The following is a 26,375-nucleotide window of genomic DNA, read 5'->3' on the forward strand; positions in this document are numbered from 1 at the left end:
AAAGCTAAAGCTCTATGGAGCCTGGAGTGAAAACCACTCCAAGTTTCTCTCAGATGAGCCTTTCACCTTCAAGCAGTAAAGACTGCCAGTTTGTTATTAAAACTGCAATAAAACTGTAGTTGCTTTAAAAGTGTTAAAAAGTCATGTTTTAAATTGAATGGCTGGAATAGCTAAGGATTAAAATAAGGGTGGGGGAAAATACACAATGTTACAACAACACAAACTGTGATTCTGGTTCTACAAAATACGGTGATGGTGGTGAGTTTATCTGGAGGAAACAGGGAAGTTGGGAAAACAGTTTTAGGACTGAGATCCCATCTAAACCCACCTTATCCACCTGTCATCTCACAGACAGGTCTCCAAGGAAAAGGGAACAGGGGCAGTTGGCATAGCAATAGAGCAATAGAGCTGTGACACTCGTGCTCCTCTCAGAGTCACGTTCCTCATCTCCAAGTGAAGGGAATGCAGCAGGAGCCTTCTCACCCCGAGTGACACCTGCCAGGTGTTGCCATGGAGCACACAGAAAAGGCAGCTGTCACACACACAGAGAACAAAGCTCTTTGGAACAAAATTCTGCTTTCAATCAGCTTTTGCACTGTGGATTCCCACTTCCCCTCAGACAGATGAGAGTCTCCATGTGACAGCTCCCTCCTGTCTCCCCTTGTTTGGAAAGGTCACTGCTCTTCCCTTCTGGGCCTGTTTTGTGCTGCTGCTCACCCTGGCCAAGGATCTCTGGTCCACCTTGGATTTGAAGAGACCAAAAACTTACAGTTGAAATTACCTGAGCTGTAGAAAGTCAGAAACTATTTTCTGCACAGGCCATGAAACCGTAACCTAACCCTCAGCCAAGTGATGTCGTGTGCCTGGGGCCAGCTGCACAAAATACACAATATAGCTCACCAAAAATATGTGCCTAAACCACATCAGATAAATCATCTTCTGCAAATACCCTTATCCTCCACTCCCTCTGATGAAAGCAGCCACGAATAATGAACTCTGGAGCAGCTGCCCGTGCTGTGGACATGGGAAATGTGGGAAGATGAATCCCAGCTGCAAGAGCTTGGGGTGACAGGATAAGGGGGAATGGCTTTAAACTGAAAGAGAGCAGATTTGGATTGAATATTGGGGAAAAAAAATCCCTGTGAAGGTGGAGAGGCCCTGGCACAGGGTGCCCAGAGAAGCTGCCCCTGGATCCCTGGAAGTGTCCAAGGCCAGGCTGGACAGGGCTTGGAGCACCCTGGGATAGTGGAAGGTGTCCCTGCCACATGCACAGCTTAGCAATAATAAAGCATCAGTGGAAACAACACTGGAAGAATCTATGCCTTTTATTTATTTATTTGAGAAAAATACTTCTGCTGAGTTTATCACAAAAGTCATTGAACAACGAACAACAACAAACAAAATCCGTACAAAAACTGAAGTGACAGGAAGAATGAAACAAACGGCATAAAATACCAGAGACTGTTAATTCCCCCCTCCCCCTCCAACAGGAAATTTGCACTAAAGCATAAATATGGAAGAACAAAAGTTTTCCTCGAGTTCCTCTGTTGAAGTTTGATCAGTCAAGTTCAACATTTTCAAGGAAAAACTACACACCTCTGCCTGGCTTCTCCAACAGCCGTTCTTCCCAGAGAAACCCTACACACAGCTCCAAGGAGGAGGAACACTGCTGGGCATAAAACCTATTAAACCACCCTTTCACACCCCATGAAGTTTCCTGGAAGGCTGTAAATTAAATCCCATCATCCCCATCCAACTGTTGACATAATCTGGGGTCCATCTACCAAAGGCAAGAGCCTGAGGCTGCTGTAAACCCCCAGGCACTGCAGCAAAGGCAGGGTGGTGGCTCCAAGCTCCCAGAATCACTGGAGGTAAAAAAAAGACATCCCAGAGTGGCCACTCTTCCCTCCAACCTGGAAGCCTACCAAAAATACTTTTTAAAACACTGAGTTGAAGGTAAGGGGACCTACAGGGGAACTGGAACTTGGCTACTACTAACCCAAACATCATGAGTAAGAAGAAAGAATCTCAAACAACAACAACAAGAAGACAAAACACGACTGTAATGCCCCATAATGTAAGAGTCACTCAAAAACTGTATGTGAAATGCTACATCTGTTCTTCCCCCACCCCTTTCTCTTCCCAAGCCCATTCTCCAACTCCCTAAGACAAGAAGAGAGAACTAGTGCTGGTATTCCACAGCTCTTCTAGGCTAGGACAGGAAAGCACTGTACTTCACCCCAAAACCACAGGCTACTCAATTCCTGACCTCCTTAGGCTGGATAATGGACACAGACTACTAAAGCAGCCTCAAGCTCACGGGAAGGGTGCAAGGAATCATGTCCCACTGGAAGTTTTGGATAATTTCCATCACCTTCTGCATTGTGGTTGTCAAGAGCTCCTGTTCAGGGTTGGATCTTGGTGTTGGATTAAAGGTTGGACTTTGATGAGTTTGGAGGCATTTTCCAACCTCAACCACCCAACAATTCCACGATGTTTTCTGCAGATGACACAGGGCTTGACAAGATGGGGCATGAGAAGGGCATCCACTAAAGGGAAGTGAGCTCGTGGCATTTCATAGGCAGAGCAGCCAAGGACAGACTGACCACTAAAGGCTTGCAATGAAAATGCTCCAAGAAAAAGCTCTTTGGGCTGAAAGGAAGGCTGGATCTGCTGAGAAATGACATGGACACAGGAGCAGTTTCTGTGGGCTTGCAGCCCAGGGATTGTGCTTGCACTACAACACAGAGATAGGAGCAGCCCATGGCAGCCCCTCTGATGGAGAGGGGATTGCAGTGGATATCACCTCACAACAAAGGCTCAGCTCAAAAAAAACCCACAACCTGCCAGGTTTAGGTCTAACAGAAGGATGAGGATTTCTAAACATAGGGGAGGGCTAAAAAAAAAAAGCCCCATCATCTATAGGCTGAAAAAAACAAAACAATAACAAGAACGCATGGAAATGCTTCAAAAATAAATGTCCCTTTTCCAGGTAGCTCTATCAAAAAAGAAAACAAAAAACACATAAATGTAGCATATGTTGTACATACGTAGTAACAAAGGAGAGTGTTCAGCTACTGGTATAGTGCACAGAGAGGCTACAACATAAGGCACTTGGGATACAAAGCATCACCAGCTACTGTAGGAAGAGAGAGGATTGTGCAAGTGGAAAAGCTGCCTGAAGCCAAGCAGGCAAGAGGAGGAATCATGCAGCAGCCACGTTTTTGGGGGCCTCTATGTGTCACCTGCCAACAGAGTCAGCAGCTGGGCTGCTGCAAGGAAAGGCCTGGCCAAGGCTCTGGGGAGGTGCCAGCCAGCAGTTGCTCCTGGAGGGCACTGGCAGTGGATGGGAAGAGGAAGGAGAAAGGAAAAACCTCTTACACCAGACCTTTTCCATATCCTCCCCAACATAAAGCTCTTTTCCCCCCAATCATGCTGCACTGTGGGTCCTGTCGCTGCCTCTGAGCCAAAAAAGTGTTTTTATCCTCCCAGCACAGGCTGTGAGGAGCAATGGCAAAGGTACCACCAAGGGCTCTGCTCCAGCCTCCTTCCCCAGCTCCCCTGAAAACGGGGAAAGCCCTCTCCTGCCAATATCTCTCACATGACACTCAAATGTTGTGGGGATTGAGGAACAAGTGGAATTTGACCAACTGTTCCTCATGTCCCTGCATTGTTTTCTCCCTCCAGGGCCTCCTCAACAAGGAGAGGCAGGGGAAAGGAGAAAAGATACTCAGATAAATGGGAAAAAAGCCCCACTCAACTCAAAGAGGGGCAGAAAATCAACTGTCACCCGCTCCTCAAAACACGACTGGCGCGAAGGACAACAGCACCAGCCTCAAGCTGGAATTGCACTCGGAGAGAGCTGGAGTTCAACAGCCCCCAAGGGCTGAGCCAAGGATCAATCCTGGACTGTACATGGAGAGCACCCCAGCTCTGTGTCTCTCTCCTCACCCAGCCAAGGGGACACATCACAAGTCCCCTGTTCCTGCCGTGGTGAAGCAGAACTAAAGCTACGGCCGACTTCGCTGCACAAGAGGCACCAACAGCAAAGCCCAGCTCAGGAACTGCCCGAGGGGACAGTGTGGGGACAGAGGTGCCACTACTGCTCCCCTGCCAAACCTAACCTGGCGTGGCATCCTAAAAAGAAGCCCAGAGAGATGGCTCTGACCCATGAAACCCCAAGCAGATGCTGCTCCCCAGCAGAGTCAGCGAGGGATCAAGCTGGTGGGATGTGGCTTTCCACAAAACCTCCTGCCAGCACGTGGAGGTGGCAGTGGGCAGGAGCAAGAGGGGAAAGTGGTCTGCAGCAACAGATGGCCTCTGAGGTAGATTTGAGACAATTCCATCTGCCAACAGCTATGTCTCACAAGCCAGGCTTTTCCTAAAATGCAAGCTGCTCCTTGCAGCCCCGGCCTCCTTCCCCTTCCCTCCCTGTCATCTCATTCACAGCTCAGAAAGGGATGAAGGGGCGAGGATTTTTGGAAGAAACCCTGGATTTGATAGCACCTTGGGTGGATACAACACTGTATCCTTTGGAAACAAAGAGTGAAGCTGGTGGCTGCTGATGGCACGGCTGGACTGGTACGACAGGGACGAGGAAGGCTGAGGTGACAGTATGAGGGGCACAGTCCCACTGATGCAAAGACCCTTTGCAGCAACCAGTTTGTCACCTGGGTCATGAGCAACAAGAACACCAGGTCCATGAGGCACAGACAAGCTGGCAAAGAGCCTGGGCTGACAGGAGCCAGGCCAGCACTCAGAGCAGGGCAGGCATCAAGGATTCACGTGGAACTGAGGATGCTGCTACCCCATGACAAAATACTGAGACCTGCAGAGCCCTGGGCCCAGCTCTTGGGGCTGGGAGACCCAGAACAACCCTAGGGCAGCCAAAAGAAACCCAGCTGGGGCAAGCAAAGGCTGGGAGGTGGACCTTCCATATGAAGAGGGAAGTTCTCTCCCTTCTCTGCTGCCCAGCTCTTGAAAATCCTCAAAAGCAGGGTTCAGAAAACCCCAGTAAACCAGAGGTCCACCAGGAGACAAGACAGGGTTGAGCTTCCTCCATCAGACCTTGGTCTCTCTTTGCAGCATCACCATCCTGCCGAGGGCTGGCCAGATGTGCCCCATCTCACCTGAGAGCACCCCTGAGCCTCAGATCTCACAGCCCCAGCACATTCCCCCAGGAATCTGATCCCACAACACACATTTAGTGCCTTCAAGCTGTCGTGGCCCTGTCCCAGGGGCTCAGGGAAGCACCATGAAGAGAGGGGAGGAACATGCTGTAGGAGAAAAAAGGATTGTTTGGAACCATCTACGATGATACATTTGTAACCATTAACCAAAATAACAGAACACTAAAATAGAAAAGAAAAAAAAATTTAAAAAATTGCACGCTGGTTTATGATCAAACAGAGGAAGGCAAAACCAGGAGGGCTGGAAAAGGTTCCTATGAGGGGGGGATGGAAGAATAGGAAAGGGACCTTTTTGGTTTTATTGCAAATGGTTCACGAGAGCAAGAAAGGGAGGGAGGAGAGCGAGAGACACCTTGGGAAGATGATTCCGAGCCTTTCAAGACGCCGCTCGTGAGGAGCAGGAGGAGGGGAGGCTGCTCAGTCCTGGTATCTCACCCTCCTCCCCAGGAGACAACCCTTGCCTTCTATGGAGACTTGAGCTTCTTGGTGCGAGGTGAGGTTCCGTTCTCTGCTTTCACCACCCCGTTTTCATGGTAACCTGGGGATGGTAACAAAGGGACACGGAGCTGGTGAGGGGTCTGGAGGGTAATCTGAGGAGCTGGGGGTGTTTAACCTGGAAAAAAGGAGGCTCAGGAGGGATCTTCTTGTTCTCACCTCCCTGACAGGAGAGGTGCAGCCAGGTGGGGCCCTGCTCCCAGGGAATAAGGGACAGGACAAGATAAAATGGCCTCAAGCTGTCACAAGCGAGGTTCAGGTTGGACATTAGAAGGAATTTCCTCACAAAAAGGGTGACTGAACATTGGAATGGGCTGCTCAGGGAGGTTTGGAGTCACCACCCCTGGAGGTGTCCAAAGAATGACTGGAAGTGACTCTCAGTGCTCAGGTCTGGTTGACACCATGGTGATTGGTCAAAGGCTGGACTCCGTGATCTCAGAGGTCTTTTCCAACCTAAACCATTCTGTGATTCTATGGAGAAAGAAACTTTGTCCCTTGCACAAGCCAAACCCTTTATCCTCTCACGATTGGCCCACAGACATGGATGGGGAAACCTTTATTTCTAGGAATGCATTTCCCACACCCAACAAGAGTTTTCCATGCAGGGAAAAGTTTAAGACTCATCCCTTAAGGTAAAGAACCCAGAAACTTCCATCCCCTCCTGGCAGTGATTGGCTCAGCACCAGCACAAAAACATGGATTGGGCTCCAAGGGTATAACTCAAAGCCTGCTGTTAATTTCACTGGCAGCAGGCCAGGTTGTCCCTCCTAAAACATTCAGTATTTAGGAAGGAGCACAAAAAAGAGAGGCTTTTTGGAGTGTTTTTAGCAAGGTGTCAGAGATTTCTCAAGACACCTGTGCGTGGCTTTTCTTTTGTTTTCTGTAATGTTATTTTTCTTTATTAAACCTTTTCCTTTACAAAACACCTCTGCAGAGCAGTCTGGCTCAAATCAATTTTAGCCACTTCTCTGCAAAGGCTGGACCCTCAGAGACTGATACATTCACACGTGGTTCATCACACCCTGACCACATGCAAACCTCTATCACCTATGACATCAGCACACTGCTGGGGACACCCAGCACGGGCAGAAGCCTCCTGGGGGACACTGAACCCCAGGACTGACACCTCCACAGTGCCACCCCCTCCCAGCACTCACCAGAGTCCCTCTTGAGCAGCTTGGTTTGCTGCTTGGTGCCGGCGGCGGTGGCGGCGGCTCGTTTCCGACTGCTCTGCTCGTTCCAGTATTCCCTCCAGCGCCGCAGCTGGAAGTGGATGAAGCGCCACATCACCGAGGCCTGGAAGAGGCACACCAACAGCAGCACACTCATTCTGCCAGGGGCGGAGAAGAGGCAGGCTGAGAACACAGCAGCGAGGCCACCCCCAGCCCAGCCTTCCCCCTCCCCACACCAGGGCTGGTGGCCGAGGTCCCCTCATGTGGCAGATGCCATCCCTCCAGCCACCATCTCTGCCTTCTGCCACCCTGAGCCCAGGGCAGCCACATTCCTTCAGCCCTCAGGTTCTGATTTATTGATTCTTTCAGCTTTAGGGCAGGAGTGGATGAGCAGGATCATCTCAACCAGCACTGCCCAAAACACAACGTGGCACAGTCAAGGTATGATGTCCCAGGATGATCTAAAAGGTGGAAGGGAGGTAAGAAAGACCCTCAAATCCTCGGGTGTACCAACACTCCTTGGCTTCAAAAAGCTTGGGAATGACCATGCCCAGAAAATTCTGAACTTAACCCACAGCTGCTGCAGGGGTGAGAATGGCTCCTAGACTTGACAGACTGCAAGGCACGAAGAACCCATCCCACCTTCTGCTTCCCACATCAACAAGAAGCAAAATATGGCCAAGCAGAAGGGAAAATGCCTTTTCCTTGACTACATCCATATAAATGCACTTACAGGTACAGGGAAAGCCTGTAAGTAGTTCTCTAAGATAGACTTGCACTTTATAACTTCACTTGATTAACATTTTATTTCCTGACTTTTCCCCTCCGATTTGGCTCTATAGCCTTTAAACCCCTCTTTGCTTCCTTCACACCCCCTTCAGAGCTCACTAAGACCTCCCCTAAGTGGAATCAGGATCAGATCCCCAATGTCTGGATCCCATTTGGATGAAGCTTGGAGCAATCTGGTCTAATGATGGTATGCATGACCACAGCAGGGGTTGGAACGAGATGATCTTTAAGGTCCCTTCCAACCCAAACCATTCTGGGATCCCACCATTTCCAAACTCAGCAAAACCCACGCTGGGATAACATAGCCAAGGAAGACACAGGAGACATTCCTACCTGAAGAAAATATTATTGAAGAGGAAGCTGAAGAAGTTCCCTCTCTCGGGGTCCAGGGCCTGGCTCTCCACGCGTGGCAGCCCGAAGCCGATGACCAGGATGTACAAGGTGAGGGTGAAGAGCCTGGTGACCACGAACACGATGGCCCAGACATTAAACCTGCAGGAGGGCAAGCAGAGCTGTGGGCAGGAGCAGCCCCAGTGCTGACCCAGGAGGTGAGAGCCAAGACTCTCCTGGGCTCCAAAGGAGGATGGGAGCCCCAGGCAGGTTTCCTGCTTACAGCTTCTCGTTGTTCTCGTCCGTGAAGTAAACCAGCCGTGCCATGTGGAAGAAGAACTCGGCCAAGTATTGCAACAGCAAGAGGATCAGCCCCAAGCGGGTTAAGCTGGCAGGGAAGAGAAGAAAAAAGCATCACTGGGCTGGTCAGCCTTTACTCTTCAACCTTCATCCTTCATCCCCAGCTACAGCCTCGGGCCTGCTGTCCATGAGCTGCAGCACCAGCCCAAAGCCAGACTCCTGTGCAGCAGTGGGGGCAGGACTGCAGTAGGGGAAATCCCTGTCTACAAACCATCAACACAGTCCAAAATATTAGCAGAGCTGGGATGTATCCAACACAAAACCCTATGGCTGGCAAAGCTGCTCTGCTTTTTATCAGAGAATGGTTTGGGTGGGAAGGGACCTTAAGGATCATCTCATTCCAACTCCCTGCCCTGCACATCTTCCACTGTCTCAGGTTGCTCCAATGCCCATCCAACCTGGCCTCAAACACTCCCAGGGATGGAAAACCTTCTGGACAACCAGTGTCAAGTGCCTCATCACCCTCATAGGCAACTTCTTCCCAATATCCAAATCTCTCCTCTTTTAGTTTAAAATCATCCCCCTTGTCCTATATAAACCTGCCTAGGTAAAAAAGTCACTCTCCACTGAAACAATCCCATTTATTCCTTTTAAGCCCCTCTCCCCACTGAGGATTCCCAGGTGACTCCCAGGCCAAAAGAAGCTGCCCAGCCCTGTCACTGGTGTTGTGGGGGATGCTGAGGCAGGTGAGTGACTCACTTGAGCAGGTAGGCACCGGCGATGTGCAGCAGATAGAGCGAAATGCAGCGCAGCTGCCGGGGGATCTCCTCCTGGCAAGGGCAGAAAAGCCAAATCAACCTCTCCGCCCTCTCCACCCACCCTCTCTTAAGAGCTTCCTCTCCCAGAAACCTCCCCCTGGCTCTCACCTTGCGGACTTTCTGGAAGTAGAGCTCAGGCAGGGCGTGCAGCCAATACGCCAGCTGGCACAGGTAGAAAAACTTCACCTGGTACCTGAAATGCAGGGAGGAGCCACGTGAGCCAGCCCAGGCCATGGCAGGACCCCAAGAACCCGAGTGTCAGGGCAGCATTGGGCAATCCCTCCACTGTTTTAGAGCCATGGGATTTAGGAGAAATCATTGCAGGACTGAAATTATTTGTTGAGCTGAGAGAGTTGCACATGGAATTTATCCAGATGCTCATGCTGTGGTCTCTGTGCTCTCAGCAAACCTCACTTTTGTAAAATACCAAGAAGGAAGGGTCATCCCCCACTACGTTTCTGCTGTGAAAAATGAACAGCAAAGAACTTTTCCCAAGGAGATGCAGGAAACAGGCAGGATGAGTAACCAAGCCCACAGAGGTTTCCTCAAGAAACCCTCTGGAACACCCTCCCCAGGCTCACAAATGTGACATCCCCATTCCCCATGGTCTCACTGCGGCACCCTTGCTGCAGGCTGCATGCAGAGGGTGCTGTGCTCTCAGCACCCCACTCCCAGCAGGCAAAACCATGGAGAGGAAGGAAGTGGCCAGCCCCAGAACAAAATGCCCTCACAAGTGCTTACGGCAGATAAACATGCGGGTAGTTTTCCCACAGACTCCGGGGGTTTGAAATGTATCCTTCCTGAAAAAGAGAAGAGAGGCAAGGCTTCAGCACAACAAAACAGGTTAGGAGAGGCTGGGCTGATGGTACAGTGAAACGAGGAACTGAGGATGACACCCAGTTCCCTGAGTCTCGTCACAGCCTGCAGGAAAAAACACGTTCCCCCGTCAGGGCCTGAGCTCTGCATCTGTGGGTCTCTAGCACCCCTCTAAAATTTCAGCAGGCCCCTTGTCTGGGGGCTGAAGGCTCAGCCTTCAGTTCAGGAGAGGATATTTTGGGGTTTGGAATGCTCTGGAGGTGTAGGGGTGAGATTCCTGTAGCATGGCTAAGGCAGAATGTCCACTGGCTTTTCCCCCACTGGCATTTCCAACCCCAGCAGCATTTAAGCAACAAGAAGGGCTTCTGAAGAGAAAGGAATAGAAAACACCAACAAAAATAACTGGATATAATTGGATAGTTTCATTTTCCACCTCTTGCCTTACAGGATGAGACTCCCTTCTCTCTCCTGCCACACAGATGCTGCCCTGGGCTTTGCAAGGAGAGGCTGGCATGGGAAATTTGTCTTGCCCAGTAACCATCATCCATTCTCTGTCTGTCCCAAGACCCTTTTCTTCAGCTGAGGAAGGCCAGGGAAGCACAAGGGTGACCTGCTCTGCAGATTCTGGGTGTTTGGGGAGCACATCACAGCAGTGTGGGCAGTACAGGAGGCTCCAGCCCCACAGCTGCTGAGGGATGGGTCTAGCACTGGGTAAGGGGAGCCCAAAACCAGCAGCATCAACTGTTATGTCAAAGTTTCCTTCCTCAGAGCCCTATGGGGCAGAAGCAGTGGAGCAGATCTCTAGAAATGCTGGCCTTGAAGGGAAAAGTAGTTCTCTAAGGAGGGCTGGTCTCTGAGCAGTGGGGAGGGGATCTGACCCCAAGGATCCATCCCCAGAGCCACTGGAGACCACAGCTGGGCCCCAATGGCTGCAGGTACCAAAGCATTATCACTTCACAGTGCCAGAACAGTCAGATCTCCCCCACACTACCTGCTCCTCCCTTCCCTCCCAAAATGACAGCTTTCCCTCTGAATTCTTTGGGTTGACACATCCCCAAGGAACAGCGTGGTTTGTTTCCCTGTTTTCAAAGATTCCCTCACCATCAGTGTGCCAAGCAAGGAACCACAAAGAGGGATCCCAAAATTCTGCCTATTGGTCCCATGACCCCACAAAAGGCAGCCAAAAACCTCAAGGCACTGAATGTACATAAGAAGGAAAATAAGAATCTGAGAAAGGCATCAGGTCCTGGAGCAGAGGATGGAGATGACAAGGACAGGCAGGATTTATGGGGCCCAGCTCCAAAAAAATTTCACAGCCCATTTATTTACCTGTGCCTTGTATAATTTGGCATAATAATTTGGGAGAAGGATCTCCCAAAACTGCCCTCACACAGTGGCTGGAAAGATCCACCACAGCTGAAAACTAAACTGACTGAAATGTGTCTGGTTTGGCCCAGAAGGTGGCTGGGGACTTTGCTGCCAGTGAGATTTTGTGCTCCAGAGCCCACAATTCCCCCTGGAAACCCAAAATTCCAGCTAGAGCCCTGTGCCTTACCGTCACCACGACGTACAAGCACCAGATGACAGAGGTGAGGTGGAAGGCCACCAGCTGCCCTGACTCATTGAACTTGCTGTGTTTGACCTTGGAGAGATGCAGACGCCTGTTGATTTTCTGGGAAGGAGCAAAGGGAGAGACAAACAACAAGAAAACGTGAGCCACCATCAACTCTCTCCTCCTCATCCAGAGGAGCCTCCAGAGATGAAGGCTCACTCATCATCACCTCATCCCCCAGACCACCCCCAGAACACCATTTAAGCACAGCCCCCTGTGGGATTTGAGGTATTTTGAGGAGGACACAGGACAGGGAATGGTGCTCACGTCCAGGATGTATTCCTGCACCACCGCGTGCAGCACGATGGCGATGAAGATGTAGAAGAGGATGGTGACCAGATCCTTCAGCCCATAGTGATACTGGACCAGCTCCCCATCTGCAAAGAGAACAAAGCATGGGTCAGACCCCCATGGCCCAAAGGATTTCCAGGTGAAGGCGTGGATGGGGATACCAGAGAGAAGTCATGATTACGTCAGTGGTAGGGAAAAAGGGCTCCCTCCAGGGTTAGCTCATGGCAGAGGTGGGCGGTTTCCCCTCTAAGAGGTACACAAGAGAGGGGACACTGGGGACACCTTGCCTGTGGAGATGGGAATTTATCACCTGGAGGGATGAAGACATGAAAGGCTGAAGCAGGTGACAAGATCAGGGATGCCCCACTAGGAATATCAGGGTTTGGGATAGGATTTCCAAGCTCTCAGATATGATTTAACACTTCCTTATGATCTCCCACTCCTCCCTGAAAAGTGCTGGAGCAGGATTCAGCTGCCTAAATGAAGAAGCTTTCTGCTGTTCAGAGATCTGAGACAGCAGCACAGGGCTGGTGGATGAGAAATAGGACCCATGGGAGGCTGTGCTCTTCTGGAGCAACAGGAAACCCAATAGCACCCAAAATACCCCAGACATCTGCATTTAGCTGACTATTTGCAGCCCTGAAGCTTATGGGAAGAGGCACAGTTGGGAAGGCTGCAGGAAGTACCATCACACAAAGCTCAGCCCACCCCTGGCTGCTGCTTTCCCTCACCCTGATCCAGTCTGTCCTTTCCTGATACCAGTGCTGGGAAGAGACTGCTCTGTCACCAGCCCTGCTTACCCTAAACAAAGCTTCATTCCAGATTTCTAAGATTTGAATGGGATTTATGAACACATCTGGCACAAGGATATGAAAACATCCTGTCCTTAGGAGGCCCTCATGCAGTGCAGACCCAGAAGTAAAAATCTGTATCCCAGAGCAAGGTAAAAGACAGAATTGTAAGGCCAAAGAATATAATATCATCTACATCTGCTCTGTCTCCCCTCTCTAGTGCACCTCAGAAGCTCTAGCAGGAGCTGTGGGGATGTGGGAAAGCCTTGGAAAAATTTATATTCCTCCCAAGAAGCTGCTGCACCAAGATCTCTCTCCCTACTAGCTCATACCCTATAATGATACCCCAATCCCTGGTCCTGGGGAGGTGTTCCTGTGCCCCCTGGGACTTCTCACATCAGGAACGAATAAATCCCTTAAAAACCAGCAGAGGAAGTTGTCTGGACTGTGCCACAGGGGAGAAGGGCCCACAATTTAATCTGGAAGCTGGATGATTCCTTCAGCCATAACCAAAGCCTTTAAGGGCAGAGCTTTTTATCTTCCGCATGTCTGCCTCATTGTAGCTCCACTAATCCCAACACCCTGCTCTTTTCTTTGGATGATTACTCAAACACTCCCAATTAACTGCACTTTTCTGCCACCAGGCCAGGCTTTGTGCCCTGGGCATTTGGCTCATCCCGAGCCCAGGCCTTTACCCAAACCACCTCCTGCTGTCTCCACGCCAGTGCCCAGATCCCTGCCAGACCCAGAGGGGCTCTGAGCCAGGAAGGCAGAAACCAGCAGCCAAAATAGGAACAGGGGCTCCTGGCTGGGACCTGGGACACCTTCTCTGGTCCATTTGCTGAGCTGCACCAGCTCAGAGCCTCTGGAGTTTATTCCCTGTGAATCAGAACCTGCCTGGAGCAGGGATGCTGTGCACCACGTGCATCTCCTCCACACCCTCCTCTCCAGGTGCAATCCCCAAAAATCAGCAGGACAGGGATGACATGCACGGCCCAGGGTGGTTGGCAAAGAGGTAAATCCCTCCTGCTCCTCAGGAGGGACAAGAAGCTGCTCCAGACAGGCAATCACAGAGTTGGATCCTGCCTAACCAGGCTTGGAGCAGCATCCTCACCCTGCAGGGAGCACAGAGTGGCCTGGCCACAGCAGAAAGAGAGAGGAAACCCCCAAACTCCCAACCCTGGCAGCATGAGGCCTGGCAGACATGACCAGAGTGCTCTGAGCCACTCAAACTTTGCTTCTTCCCAAAACATCTTTATTTTTAGCATCTCTGCCAAACTGCATTTACTGCCAGACAAGACCCTGAGCAGCTTATTACACAGAGGGTGATCCCAAGCCAGCTGGAAGTGAGGATTAGAGGCAGATCAGACTCAACCATCCCTTGGGATTTGTGGAGCAGAGACATCTCTCACCTGCTGTAGGCACACTAACATTGTACTGAGGTAAGATGAACAGGAAGGCAGTCTTGGCTGTGACCTGTCAAAGACACAGAGGGGAGAAGAAGCAAATCAGTTGTTAAATCCATGTCTTGGGACCTGTTTTTTTTCTTATCACAATGGGAAAGGCAAATCACCCAGGGAGATGTGCCAGCACCAGCTTCACTTGCAGAAACACTGAACCTTGCACTGGTCACCCACAAGATCCCAGATGAATGTCCAGAAAGGGGAAAAAAGCCTGGGATGAGGCATCAGGACATCCAAACCCCAGGGCTGTGCTGCTCACTCTTCATTTATTGAATCACGGAATCGAATCATGGAATATCCTGAGTTGGAAGGGACCAAAAAGATCATTGAAATGCCACTCCTGTCCCTGCACAGGACACCCCAAGAATCCCATCCTGTGCCTGAGAGCATTGTCAAAACCCTTCTTGAGCTCTGTCAGCCTTGGGGCTGTGATCATTCCCTGGGGAGCCTGTTCAGTGCCCAACCACCCTTTGGGGAAAGAATCTTTTCCCAATATTCAACCTAAACTTTCCCTGACACAGCTCCAGCCCTTCCCTCTGGTCCTGTCACTGATCACCAGAGAGGTGACCATTGACTAAATTATTTGTAATTCAAAGAAATTATCTTCCCCAGCAGCAAAGCAGGAGGCTTTGTGAGGATGGGGCAGAGCATCCACCCCATAAGACACCCCAAAACTGCACCTCTGAGACCAAAGCACCCTTAGGCTGGGACCACACCAAAATCCAGTGCACAGACATCCAGCACCAAACATGCCTTCATCCCATCCAACCCCACACTGGCAGCAGGTCAGCAGATTTTCCCTTCCCAGTGGCTCCCAGCCAACCTTCCAACGCTTCACAAGCCAACCCACTCTCCAACACAACCATTCCCAAAAAATCCTGTGCCCGTCAAACACCGATGGAGATGAGCTGCATTTCACACAGACATGGCTGCCCACTGCTCCAGAGCTGCAGGCTATTAAAATCCCAGCTGGAAATTGCTCCACAGCTTGTGGGGGAGACAGGGGGACTTTGCCAAGTGTTCCCATCTTGCCACCACCAGCATTGAGCAACCGGTGCAGGCAGCCCCAGCTCGGAGACAGCAAACAGCAAACTCCATGGAGTGTTTTCGTGATGTTTGGGGATTTCATTGTTTTTTCCACTTAAAAAAAAAAAAAAAAAAAAAAAAAGGGAAATCCCACATGTTGTGTTCTGTTTGTGGAGGAGTAGTGATGCAGGAGACGGAGACCATAGGCAGAGTTTGGGGTGGGAATGGAAAAAGTGCATCGCCTGGCCTCGAGCTGGCTGAGGGAGACACTTCTGGCTCCTGCAGACCTTTGCTGGCTGGGAAAGACAAGTTGCTTCATCCCAGAGTTGCACAGCACATCCAGGAGCTGGAGTTTACATCCAAACCTTGCCACAGGCTGGCACAGGGCATGAAACAAAGGCATGGAGCCTGAGGTGGCTGCGGTGCTGCAGGGATGGGTGGCTGTGTCATGGATGTGCTAAAGGCAGTGATGGAATTATGGCTCCCAGAGAACCTGGCTGACATCCATTGCTGTAAACAGCTGGGAACAAGACATCATCTCCAGGTGAAGCCTCCTCACCTGCTGGAAGGACACAGGCCAGAGCTGTGAGTCCAGGAAAATGACCCCAGAGCATCTCCAGGGTGGGAAGCAATGCCAGGACAGAGCTCAGCCCCAGCACAGGTCCCAAGGATTCTCCTTCTTTTCCCAAAGCACCTGGTAGGAAGGTTCCTCCATCCATTCCATCATCAAGCAATGCTTTGTCCCATCTCCACACCTGCCACAACTTCCTGTGGGCTGGAGAACCAGCAGCAGCTTTGGAGCCACCCCAGCATCTCTCTACCTTTCCTTACAGAGGGATAGCAGCTCGTTTCCTAAAGTCTCAGCAAAATATTTTAACAACCAAAGACAAATGTAACCTCCTAGAGGCATCTGCAAGGCAAAAACCACATTTCCTTGGCTTGGGAAATAGGGATGAGCACCAGGGATGGCAGAACTCTTCAGAGCCTGCCTTGAGCATTTCACAGGCAGCCAGGGAAAGCAGAAGTTTGGAGTGGGAAGAGCAATGTGAGGATTATTCAGAAGCACAAGACTCGCTGGCTGTTTGCTCTGAAACAAGATGCTCCAATGGGAAAGGAAGTGCTGAGCACACTTCTGCCTTGCAGGGCAGTGAGTAGAGCCAGAGCTGCCACTAAACTGCTACTGGCAGGGGCAGAATTCATGGAATCAGAGAATAATTTAGGTTGGAAAAGCCTTCTAAGATCATGGAATCCAATTCTTACCCCATTGCCAAACCCACCACAAAACCACGCCCACAGGTGCCACATCTACACAAGTTTTGAACAATTCCAGCCTGTTCCAATCCCTGAATGCCTTTTCAGCACAGAAATTTCTCCTCATATCCAACCTAATCCTCCCTGGCACAGCTTTTTAGAGGATGGGAGAAGGATTTGTCTCCCTGGGACACACACAGCAAGGACTATGTAGCAAATGCTGTATATTTATTTCTCATCCACTCCCTGACCTGCATTAAGGGCACCTCTATGCAGAGAGAGATGTTCCTCATCCCAGCCCCATCCTGCCTTACATGAAGGATGTGACACTTGGGGACATGGGTCAGTGGTGGCCTTGGCAGTGCTGGGGGAATGGTTGGACTCAATGACCTTAGAGGGCTTTCCCTACATTAATGATTTTATGATTCTGTGTGTGTGAACCAGGTAAATTTGGGTGGCAGTTGTGCTGGGAATTCTCTACAGCCATGATGAAGGAATCACATCCTCAGCAGGGAGTGACTTTCTGCTGGTTAAAGCCACTAACTCAAGGACCAAAGTGCAGATGGATGATGAAGAGACAAAACTCAACAAAACTCAACATGTCCACCAAGACCAGAGTTTCCTGGATGGCTGGATCAGCCAGGCATCAGGGATCATCAGCAGGGATGAGGCTGTTTCTCATGGCCAGAATCAAATTAGCACATCCACCTTGCAGCCCTGGGTGGCAGAACAATAGATAAAGCCAAGCAATCCCAGCACTACCACACATTTACTGTCCACCACCAGGCATTTACTCCCTGATTAATGTGGTGATTGGAAAAATCCACAAGCCCCCCTAGCCTGGAGTTTGCTGCCTAATACTGAGCAGCAAAGCTTTCCCCATCCTTTTTTAGAGTCCCAGAATGGTTTGGGTTGGAAGGGACCTTAAAAATCATGTTCCAACCCCCTGCCATGGGAAGGGAGACCTTTCACAGACCAGGGTTTGCTCAGAGCCCCATCCAGCAATTTTGAAGATGCTGATTTTACCCCTGCCATGAAACGCTCCACCTCAAAATCCCAACTCCACTTGTGTAGATGTGCAAGTGGCTTTTAAAAAGGTGTCTAAGCACACACATCCAGGCAGTTTAGCACCTCTCCCAGAAAGTACCCATTGCAACTCTCAAACACTAATATTTTCAGGAATGAGGGATAATTTTTGAGCATCCTTCCCCAGGACACTCTGTGAACTCCTGGAACAGCTTGCCCAGAGAGTCTGTGGACTCCCCATCCCTAGAAGTGTTCAAGGCCAGGCTGGACAGGGCTCTGAGCAATCTGGTCTAGCGGAAGTTGTCCCTGCCCATGGCAGAAGGTTGGAATGAAATGAGTTTTAAGGTCCCTTCCAACTCAAACAATTCCAGGATTCCATGAAACACGTTTACCTCCTCCAAAGTCTCATCCCAGTGGGATTTGTCTTCACCCCATGCCACCATCCCCACGGTCCTGCTCGAGTTAAAGCCACTCTGGAGGAAGGAAGCAGCTCCAAACCTCTGGCGGGGGAGGCTGGGGGAGTTTTCTGCAGTTGGAGCCGGGAAAATATTTCCAGGGCTTGAAAAACAAACTAATTACAGACAAAATGCTGTCCAAAGGCTTTTCTCACAGCTTTGGGTTTCTTTTCCTCCCCCTAGCCAGAGTTTTTTTGAAAGACAAACTTGCTGATCCACAGTATGGATTGACACAGGCCCTATATGTAAACTAAAGCCCAAACTTTGGACCAAAGCCTTTCCAAGTAAACATCTGGCTTTGACAAAAAGCCCTTCCCAAGGGCGGTGCAGCCCCTCTGCCCCCACAGACAAACTCATCCCCCAGCACGACACCATTTTCACTGCCTCATCCTCCCTCCTGTTTATTCCCTTCTTAAAAGTAAACCTGAATGCTGCATTTTTATTTTTTTTTAAACCTTTTTTTCCGCTCTTCCCCAGCTATTCAACCCTTACGCTGCACGCCTCAGCTCCCACATCTGGCAAAGACCAGGGGAGGCAGGAACACATTTTGTTTTCCCTCATTAACAACGGGAAGGCCTTAATTTTTAGAGTACTACGGAGGGGACCGGGAAGGGGAAAGTATATTTAGCAGGAAGCCTGGAAATAGCAGCTCATTCGTCAGCAGCCTTCTTCTTACAGTGTCACAACCCTGAGTTTGGGAGCCTGTGACTCACATCTGCACAGGGGGAAAGCCCAGCAAGGGCACGGAACCACTTCTAAAACAATGGTTTAGAACTTCATTTCGTCACCCCAGGCATAAGACTGAGCCTCAGTTTTCCCACCTTAAGACATTACAACAGCAGACCCCATCTAATATAGAAACTTCTCCAAAATCAGCAAAAGTTTCCCCCAAACCTGACCTGACATCACTCACAGGAGCCACCCCTGGTGGGACACAGGTTAAACCCAGCCTTCATTTTTTTGCAAAGCAGAGTGGAAAAAGACATGCAAAGTAATTTCTGCATGAGGATGGGAAGCACCTGTTTCACGTTTCTATACAGAGTCACTCAAAATAGTTTTTCACCAAAAAATACATGGGGGGAGGGAGTTTCTTTCTGGGCTCCAGCAGCCACATTCATGTGGCAAAATCCCTCTCTGGCACCAGGCAGCTGCACAATCAGGTGTGTTTTCACACCCTGAAGGCTTAGGGCTGGGTGGGAAGGAAAAACCCTTCATAGTGCCCAGCTCAGGACAGCTCTTTCTGGGGAAACTCCCTCCAAGCCTGAGGCTTCCCTCCCTGAGCAACACTTTTGATCCTTAAAAACACACACAACACTGGAATAATCAAATCCAACACACCTGTAACACCAAGGAGCAGCCTCATGCCACCAAATCTCATTGTGACTGGTACCTGCTCCCTGCCACAGAGGAATTACCAGCTTGGTGGGCCCATGTGGATGGGGAAAGGTTGTGCACCCAAAAAGATGCTCAAGGTGTAGCTTGGGCAGTGGAAGACCCATGGCAGCCCCTCAGCATCACCCCAAGCAGAGTGCTGGAACAAGGGAGCAGTCAGCTCCTGAGGGATGCCTGGGAAAAGGTTAAAAATCTTATTTGTGTCTTCCCCAAAAAAACCTTCCCTGCAGGAAACGGCCTATTGTGAGCAGGATTCGGCCTTTTCCGCTGAGCCTGAGCTTGGCCGTGGCCACTGGCACTGGGGAAGGTGGAAGCCCAGCTGCAGGGGGGGAAGCAGGGATGAGAGCAGGAGGAGGGGAAGGGACAGTGACAGGTCCTCCTCAATGCAGCAAGGGATGGGAACTGCCACCAAAACTCACCACAGAGGTGGCACAAACGGGCACGGATGGTTTGGAAGGCTGGGCAAGAGCAGAGGATGATTTCTCCTCCAGGGGAAAAGAAAGCAGAAGGAATAATGTAATAATGAAATAAAAATAGGGTAAAATAAACACAAGGACCGAGAGCTGTCCCAAACCCCACGCCAAGGGGAAGGGATGCAGAGATGATGCTGCTGGGCACAGGGATCTCTAGAAGCCACCCTAGCATGGCAAGCATTGTCTCCCTGAGGTCTGCTGGGACAGCAGCAAACTGCTGCCTTCAGCATTTAAGGGAGACTTAATTAAAAGACATTAAAAAAAAAAACCAAAACCAGAAACACCACAAACCCCTCCCTGCTGCCACCTCCACGGGGAGGGTCCATCACTTTTCAAAACTGCCCTCACAGCACCGTATCAACCAAAAGCACCACAGCAGCAAGCCCAGGTACCACCTCTCCAGGAGGGATGAGGCTCCCAATATGTAACAAAACCATCTGCAGGGGAGAAACGCTGAGACAGAGATGCACAACCTCAGTGGTATCTTTCTTTTTAAAGCGCGAGTACGAAACTTGCAGCCCAACTTTGCAGCATTTGCATGCGGTTTTGGAATACAGCTGGCCCTCCTGGGTCGGTTTTGAAACCCTTAAATAAATATATATATACACGCACAAGGACACTGAAAGGAGCTCGAGTGCCGCAAGAGACTCGTTCATTCAATGAGTTCGCAGTAAAAAAAAAAGAAAAAAAAAAAAGAGGGGGGGATAGAAAAACAGGGGGTTCCAGCGGGGAGGAATTAAGGAAATGGATTTCCTCCTCCAGCGATTTGCTACAGAAGGAGCCTTTCCTCCCTCGCCAGGCCCCCCGGCCACCCCTTTCCCATCCGGATTTGCTTTGAAACGTGGCACTGGCGAAGGGGAGGGTTCAGCGGGGAAGGCGGGGGGGGGGGTCCCGCTGACCAGGGCCCGGTGCCCCGGCGGGGGATGCCCGGAGCAGTCGGAGAGGGGGGAGAGCAGGCGGAGAGAGAGGGGCAGGAGCCGGAGCAGCGGGACACAGCGGCGTTCCCGGCATGGGACAGCGGCCTTGGGGGGTCTGCGGTCACCCCGGGAGGGTGAGGGTGTCCCGTGGGTGCCTTTCCACAGCCCCCGGCACAGCGGGATGGGCGCGGCGGGGAAAGGCCCGGGAGCTCTGCCCGCCCCAGGCCCGGGGCTCGTCCCACGGCGAGGGGTCACCGGGCTGAGGAGAAAACACCTGGAAAAGGGCTGTTGGTAAAGAAAAAAAAAAAAAAAAAAAAAAAAAAAAAAAAAAAAAAAAAAAGTCTTCCCATTTCCAAGAGGTGGGAATATCAGCCAAGGCTTGGCTGGGCGCTGTGTGGGGCTGAGGCGCCCCTCAGGGCTCGGGACAGCCCGGCGGCTGCGGTGGGTTTGGGGAAGGGGCTCTGACACCCCCGGGGCTCCCCCTCCCCAGCCAGGGACCCCCGGCAGAGCCGGAGAGGGGACAGAAGGATGTGCCACCCCTGAAGGCAGCACCGGGCTGGGTTCCTGTGGGAATGTGGGGAACCTCTCCGGCGGTGCGTGAGGGACGGGCAATGAATGGGGCGGCGCCCTGAGCCCAGAGCGAGGGGTCCCACAGCCCCCTCCTCGTATGGGATGGGGCACCCGGCCCGGGTGGGGACAGCCCCGAGCCGGGACAGCCCCAGGGGGGACACCTCGGGCAGAGCAAGGGGGGAGTCACCTCGTCCCCGGGTGGGGACACTCGGACAGCCGGTCCCGGCGGGGGGGGGGGGGTCTCACCTCGAACATGAGGGCGATGAGGACGATGAGCACCAGGCAGAAGCCGATGTCGGCGTGGTTGTGGATGAGGAACTCCTGGCTGAAGAGCGGGTGGCTCTTGGCCCGCCGGCGGAAGGCCATGGCCGGGGCCGAGCCGAGCCCAAACTTCCCCGGGCCCCGCGGAACTTCGCGGAGCGCCGCGATGGCCCCGCGCAGGCGCCGCCGCTGAGCCCTCCCCGCGCCCGCCCGGCCCCGCTCGGCCCCGGCCCCGGCCCCGGCACCGACCCCGCCCCGGCCCGCACCGAGACCGGCACCGGCACCGACCCCGGCACCGACCCCGCCCCGGCCCGCACCGAGACCGGCACCGGCACCGACCCCGCCCCGGCCCGACCCGACCCGCACCGGCACCGGCACCGACCCCGCCCCGGCCCGGCCCGGCCCGACCTGCACCGGCCCCGGCACCGACCCCGCCCCGGCCCGCACCGAGACCGGCACCGGCACCGACCCCGGCACCGACCCCGCCCCGGCCCGCACCGAGACCGGCACCGGCACCGGCACCGGCACCGGCACCGGCACCGACCCCGCCCCGGCCCGGCCCGGCCCGACCTGCACCGGCACCGGCACCGCTCCGACCCGGCCCGACCCGCACCGGCACCGGCACCGACCCCGCCCCGGCCCGGCACTAGGACCGGCACTGCACCGGGTCCGGGACCGGGTCTGATATCGGCACCGACCCACACCGGGACCGGGACCGGGACCAGTCCCGCCCGGACCGGACCCGGCCACGGAGCCGAACCCGCACCCAAATCGGGCCCCAGCATCCGACCCCACCCCAGAGCCGAACCGGACCTGGGCACAGACACGGACCTGGACCCAGCCCCAGGACTGGCACCGGATCTCACCCCAGCCCTGGACACGGACCCGGCACCGGGTGCAAGAGCCGGGACCTGGAGCCAGCACACGATGGAGAGCTCGGATGCGGACCCAGACCGAGAGCCGAGACCTGGCCCCGGGTATGGATGGACACAGACAAGGACCCTTCCCTGACCACCCCAGACCTGGATCCAGCCCCTGCTCCAGCTCAGCACAGTCCTGGACCCAGCACCGAACCAGGACCCAGGACCCAGCACAGAACCGGCACCCAGGACCCAGCACAGAACCGGCACCCAGGACCCAGCTTGGAACCAGGACCCAAGACCCAGGACCCAGACAGGGAGCCCAGTCCTGGTCACGGCTCCTGTTTGCCCCACACACACCCTCACACTCCACAGCAGGTGGAGGCACCCGCTGGTTTTGGCACCCACTTCACATCTGCACCCCAGAACTGTGCACATCTGGACACCCACCCAGCCCTGAACACGCCTGTGGTGTATGGGGGGATGCTCACCTGCATCTGCACCCACTGACTGTTTGTGTGCAGAGAACCTCCCACCTCTGCACCCACCCCCTGTGCACACCCTGCAACTCCCCAACACCTTTCCCTGCATCCCAAAGTCCCTGTGCTGAACCCCAAATCTCCCTCATTAACCAGAGAAAGGGCTGAGGCACGAAGTGCCTTCCCTATCCCACCTCCTTCCAAAAACCACACCCCGGCTCCATCTGGGGACAGAGACAATCTGAACAGGTCTCCAGGGCAACATAGTGGAACATTTGCTGTTATTTATTGAAGTCAATCCCTAAAATCCCCTCAAAGCTTCTCAGGGAACTCCAAGGACATGAGGGGAGTGGGCAGGGCCTTTTGGTGGCTCTGCTTAGGAAAATCAAGGTATAAACAGTGTTTTGACTTGAAAGATCTCCCTTCAAACAAAACATGGATCCTTTTACTTTCAGGGTTTTGTTCAGCTCCTCCAGCATCTCTGGATCCCCACGGATCCCTCACAGATCTGTCTGGTGTCCAGTGAGGATGGATTCACAGGAGGGAGAAAACACTCCTCCAGCACATTTGAGAGAACTGAGCCATCTCAAACCTGGTGTTGAGAGCACAAAGTGTTTTCCTCCAGCCAAATCCAGCCAGGGAAGCACAGTCCCTGGGTCCTCATTAAGCACTCGGTCCTATTAGGCAAGTCCTGATTAGCTGGGCTTACTCTCTGCTCCCCCCCTCCGTGGTATTGTTTATCCTTGGAGCCATGGGCACTGAGCTGCAGCCTGGGCCCTGCCTTTTCCAGCAACACTGAAGGCACCAGAAAGGGATTTGCAGCAAACCAAATTTAATTAAAGGGGGAAAAAAATATCCAAAGTTTCAGCTTGGGAAAAAAACAGACAAATAACAACAGCCCCGGGGCAATTTTGTCTATTTTCTATTTGTATTGTGTTTCAATGTTGTTGGAAGTGAAAAGATGTTTTTTTTTTTCCGGGGAAATCTTTCTTGGGCTGGTTTGGGAGGTGTGTGTTACATCATTTTGGAGCTGGAGGGAATGTTTTTCACTCAGCCCAAAACCTGGCACTCATGGACAGTGCTCAGAAATTGGGCTGTGGAAGGTGAGATCCCAGCAGGGCTGGGGCAGGGCTGCTGCCCCACACTCAAGCCCTGTTGGTACAACTCCATCCTGCTTTATTTTATTTCATTTCACCCTGAAAGAGGGACAAGCGTGACCCATTAAAAATAACAAGCCAAGGGGACAGTGCCAGCAGCCAGGACAGCCACGTTCCCAAGGCCAGGCACTCACCTGGGTATTGTTTAATTCCTTAGGGACGTAGCCTCTGTTCCTGCCTGTTTGCTTCTTTTTCCAGAACACCAGAGTGGCACGGCCAGTTCTCCTGGGGAGCCCTTGGGTCACTCCCTGCATTGTCAAAATTCATGCTTGGTTCCTGCTCCCATGTTGCCCTTGAGAGCTCCTCTCACCTGTGGCATTGAACTCTCCTGGGCTGGGGCAGGACTCTCCACCTCTCTAAAGTGATGGAGAGGGTTCCCTGAAGAAACAAAATGGAAAAAAAGTAGTTCACAGGAAGCAAATGAGCAGAAATTTTCTATTCCAGAGCAGGCAAAAGCAATCTGTCCCAGTGCAGTGGGATGGAGTTATCCCCTTGCTGCAGCCCTTCTGTGGGTGGCTGAAGTCCAAATGTTGGTGATGAGCACCCCCAAAAGCTGGGCAGATCCTGGTCTAGCTCAAGATAATTCCTCATCTGAGAAAAGCTTCATGGGAGATGCTGCAGAAAGAGCAGAGGGTCTGGCCAAGTCTCCTCAAGTGTTTGGAACATTTGGAAGACAACATCAGTAGGTTGCCTGGAGCAGTTGGTTCATTTCCCCTCTGCCAGCTGCAGTTTTCCATCCTGGGTTTGGACTGGCCCAGGCCTCCATGTTGCTCCACACAGAGCAGTGACCTGGGATTTGTGATACTTCCGCTCCCCATGGGTTGATGTGAAGACAGACCAGAGTGTGGAGTGACCAGGTCACCCACCTGGGCACAGCTCCAAGGATACAGCACCAAAATCAGGACTCAGCACCATGGTGGTGACAGCTGGAGCCACTTCTACCAAACCGCTGGGGCCCCATCGTGCATTCAGTGTGATCTGGGGCATCTCCCCTCACACACACACCTTTGGACATGAAGGCACCATGGGATATTTACAGGTCAATGACTCTTCTCCTAAAGAGGGCAAGACCCTGAAAGTGATTTTCAAACATTCCCCACGGCCCAGTGATGCCTGGGAAGTAAAAGGAGATGCCCACAGCCACAGTCTCATTCTTCCAGGCACTCACTGTGCACTTCATCTCCAGTATCCCAGAGCTCCCCATTTCATTCCCACTGGCTCCCAGTGCAATGCCACAGCAGCATCACTCCTGCACCTCCCTCTCCTCTCCAGTCATTGCCCCTGGAGGGATTCAAAAGTCGTGTGGATGTGGCACTTGGGGACGTGGGTTAGTGGTGGCCTTGGCAGCGCTGAGGAATGGTTGGACTAGATGAGCTCAGAGCTTTTCCAACCCTAACGATTCCATAACACAAGCACTAGAGGTGCACACGGTATCTGGACCTTGGGCAGCATCTCCCTCTGGTGGCAAAGGAACAAGGAGTTTTGGGGAGAAACAACTCCACGGCGGGATTTCCCCCGGTCTGGCAGCATTGGGAAAAGTCTGGAGGTGCATCAGGTCATTGGGGCATCTTCAGTTCGGCCCCCCAGAAGACAGGAAGGGTGGGGAAGGGTGTCTGAAGCTGTGATTTGCTGCTGGAGTCCTCCTACTTCAAACAGGGCTTTAGAATTCATTAAAGAATAGATTTAGATGGGATATAGAGAAGAAATCCTTCCCTGGGAGGGTGAAAAGGCCCTGGCACAGGTTGCCCAGAGAAGCTGTGGTTGTCCCATCCCTGCAAGAATCCCAGGTCAGGTTGGAGGGGGTTTGGAGCAACCTGGAATGGTGGAAAGTGTCCCTCCCCATGGCAGGGGATTAGAATAAGATGATTTTTAAGGTCCCTTCCAACCCAACCCAGCCCATTCTGGGATTCTCTGATTAAATACAGGTTATTTCTACAGGTAGAGGTGCTCAGTGCTGGGACTGTACAAGAAGCACTCAGGACTTGGGTGCTACAGGGCTCTCACAGGCTGGAAGCCTTTAAGGAGAGACAATCCATACTATCCCACCTGATTTCACATTGCTGCCAAGGAGAAGATGAAGGAGAGCATGGCTCACCAGTGACCAACTCTCATCATCAGGGAGCAAAGCCATGGGAACACAGCCCTCACACAAACCCCCTCATCCCCACCTCAGTCCTCGTGCACCCTCTGCCCCCAGATTCCCCCCTTCTCTTTTGCCATTCCTTCATCTATCCAGGATTTCCACGACCACCTCAACTGAGGTCAGAGGTATCACCTCTGCATTCTGGACGTGCTCTGAGAAATCAAAGTCCATGTTTACCCCTGACTCCTGTGCACAAGAGTATTCTTTACTTTCTCAAAATTGTCAGTTTCTTTTCTGACTGGCCTGTGGGACAGATTCATGCTGGCTGAATATTTTTCTAACACCCAACCTTAACCTTC

At 52.3% G+C, this 26,375-nt stretch overlaps 1 protein-coding gene across 2 annotated transcripts; it reads right to left on the minus strand.

Annotated features, from left to right (window-relative positions):
• Positions 1-1,317: 1,317 nt before the first annotated feature.
• On the minus strand, positions 1,318-21,587 carry TRAM2 (translocation associated membrane protein 2). 2 transcript variants are annotated; one of them, XR_014589609.1, is made up of 12 exons: positions 21,423-21,587; positions 14,016-14,079; positions 11,789-11,898; positions 11,465-11,581; positions 9,835-9,893; positions 9,202-9,286; positions 9,035-9,105; positions 8,259-8,363; positions 7,979-8,137; positions 6,842-7,014; positions 5,542-5,727; positions 1,318-5,276 (listed from the first exon to the last, which is right to left on the minus strand). XR_014589609.1 is itself a non-coding variant. In XM_083857517.1 (11 exons), exons 1-11 carry the CDS (start codon positions 21,540-21,542, stop codon positions 5,654-5,656), a joined length of 1,137 nt encoding a protein of 378 aa, XP_083713643.1. In that variant the 5' UTR covers positions 21,543-21,587; the 3' UTR covers positions 1,318-5,653. The 2 variants fall into 2 exon arrangements, 1 of the variants encoding a protein (XP_083713643.1); XM_083857517.1 differs by having other exon boundaries at positions 1,318-5,727.
• Between the last annotated feature and the right edge of the window lie 4,788 nt (positions 21,588-26,375).

The sequence above is a fragment of the Zosterops lateralis genome, assembly GCF_965231275.1.
Source record: "Zosterops lateralis genome assembly, chromosome: 3".
Lineage (NCBI taxonomy): Eukaryota > Metazoa > Chordata > Aves > Passeriformes > Zosteropidae > Zosterops > Zosterops lateralis.

Excerpts from the sequence above, each read along its gene's own strand:
- TRAM2 (XM_083857517.1), bottom strand. The coding sequence starts at position 21,542 with ATGGCCTTCCGCCGGCGGGCCAAGAGCCACCCGCTCTTCAGCCAGGAG. Across the intron at positions 9,894-11,464 it reads GCTTGTACGTCGTGGTGACG|GAAGGATACATTTCAAACCC; the intron begins GTAAGGCACAGG and ends TCTCTTTTTCAG. Across the intron at positions 9,287-9,834 it reads TACCCGCATGTTTATCTGCC|GTACCAGGTGAAGTTTTTCT; the intron begins GTAAGCACTTGT and ends CCTGCATTTCAG.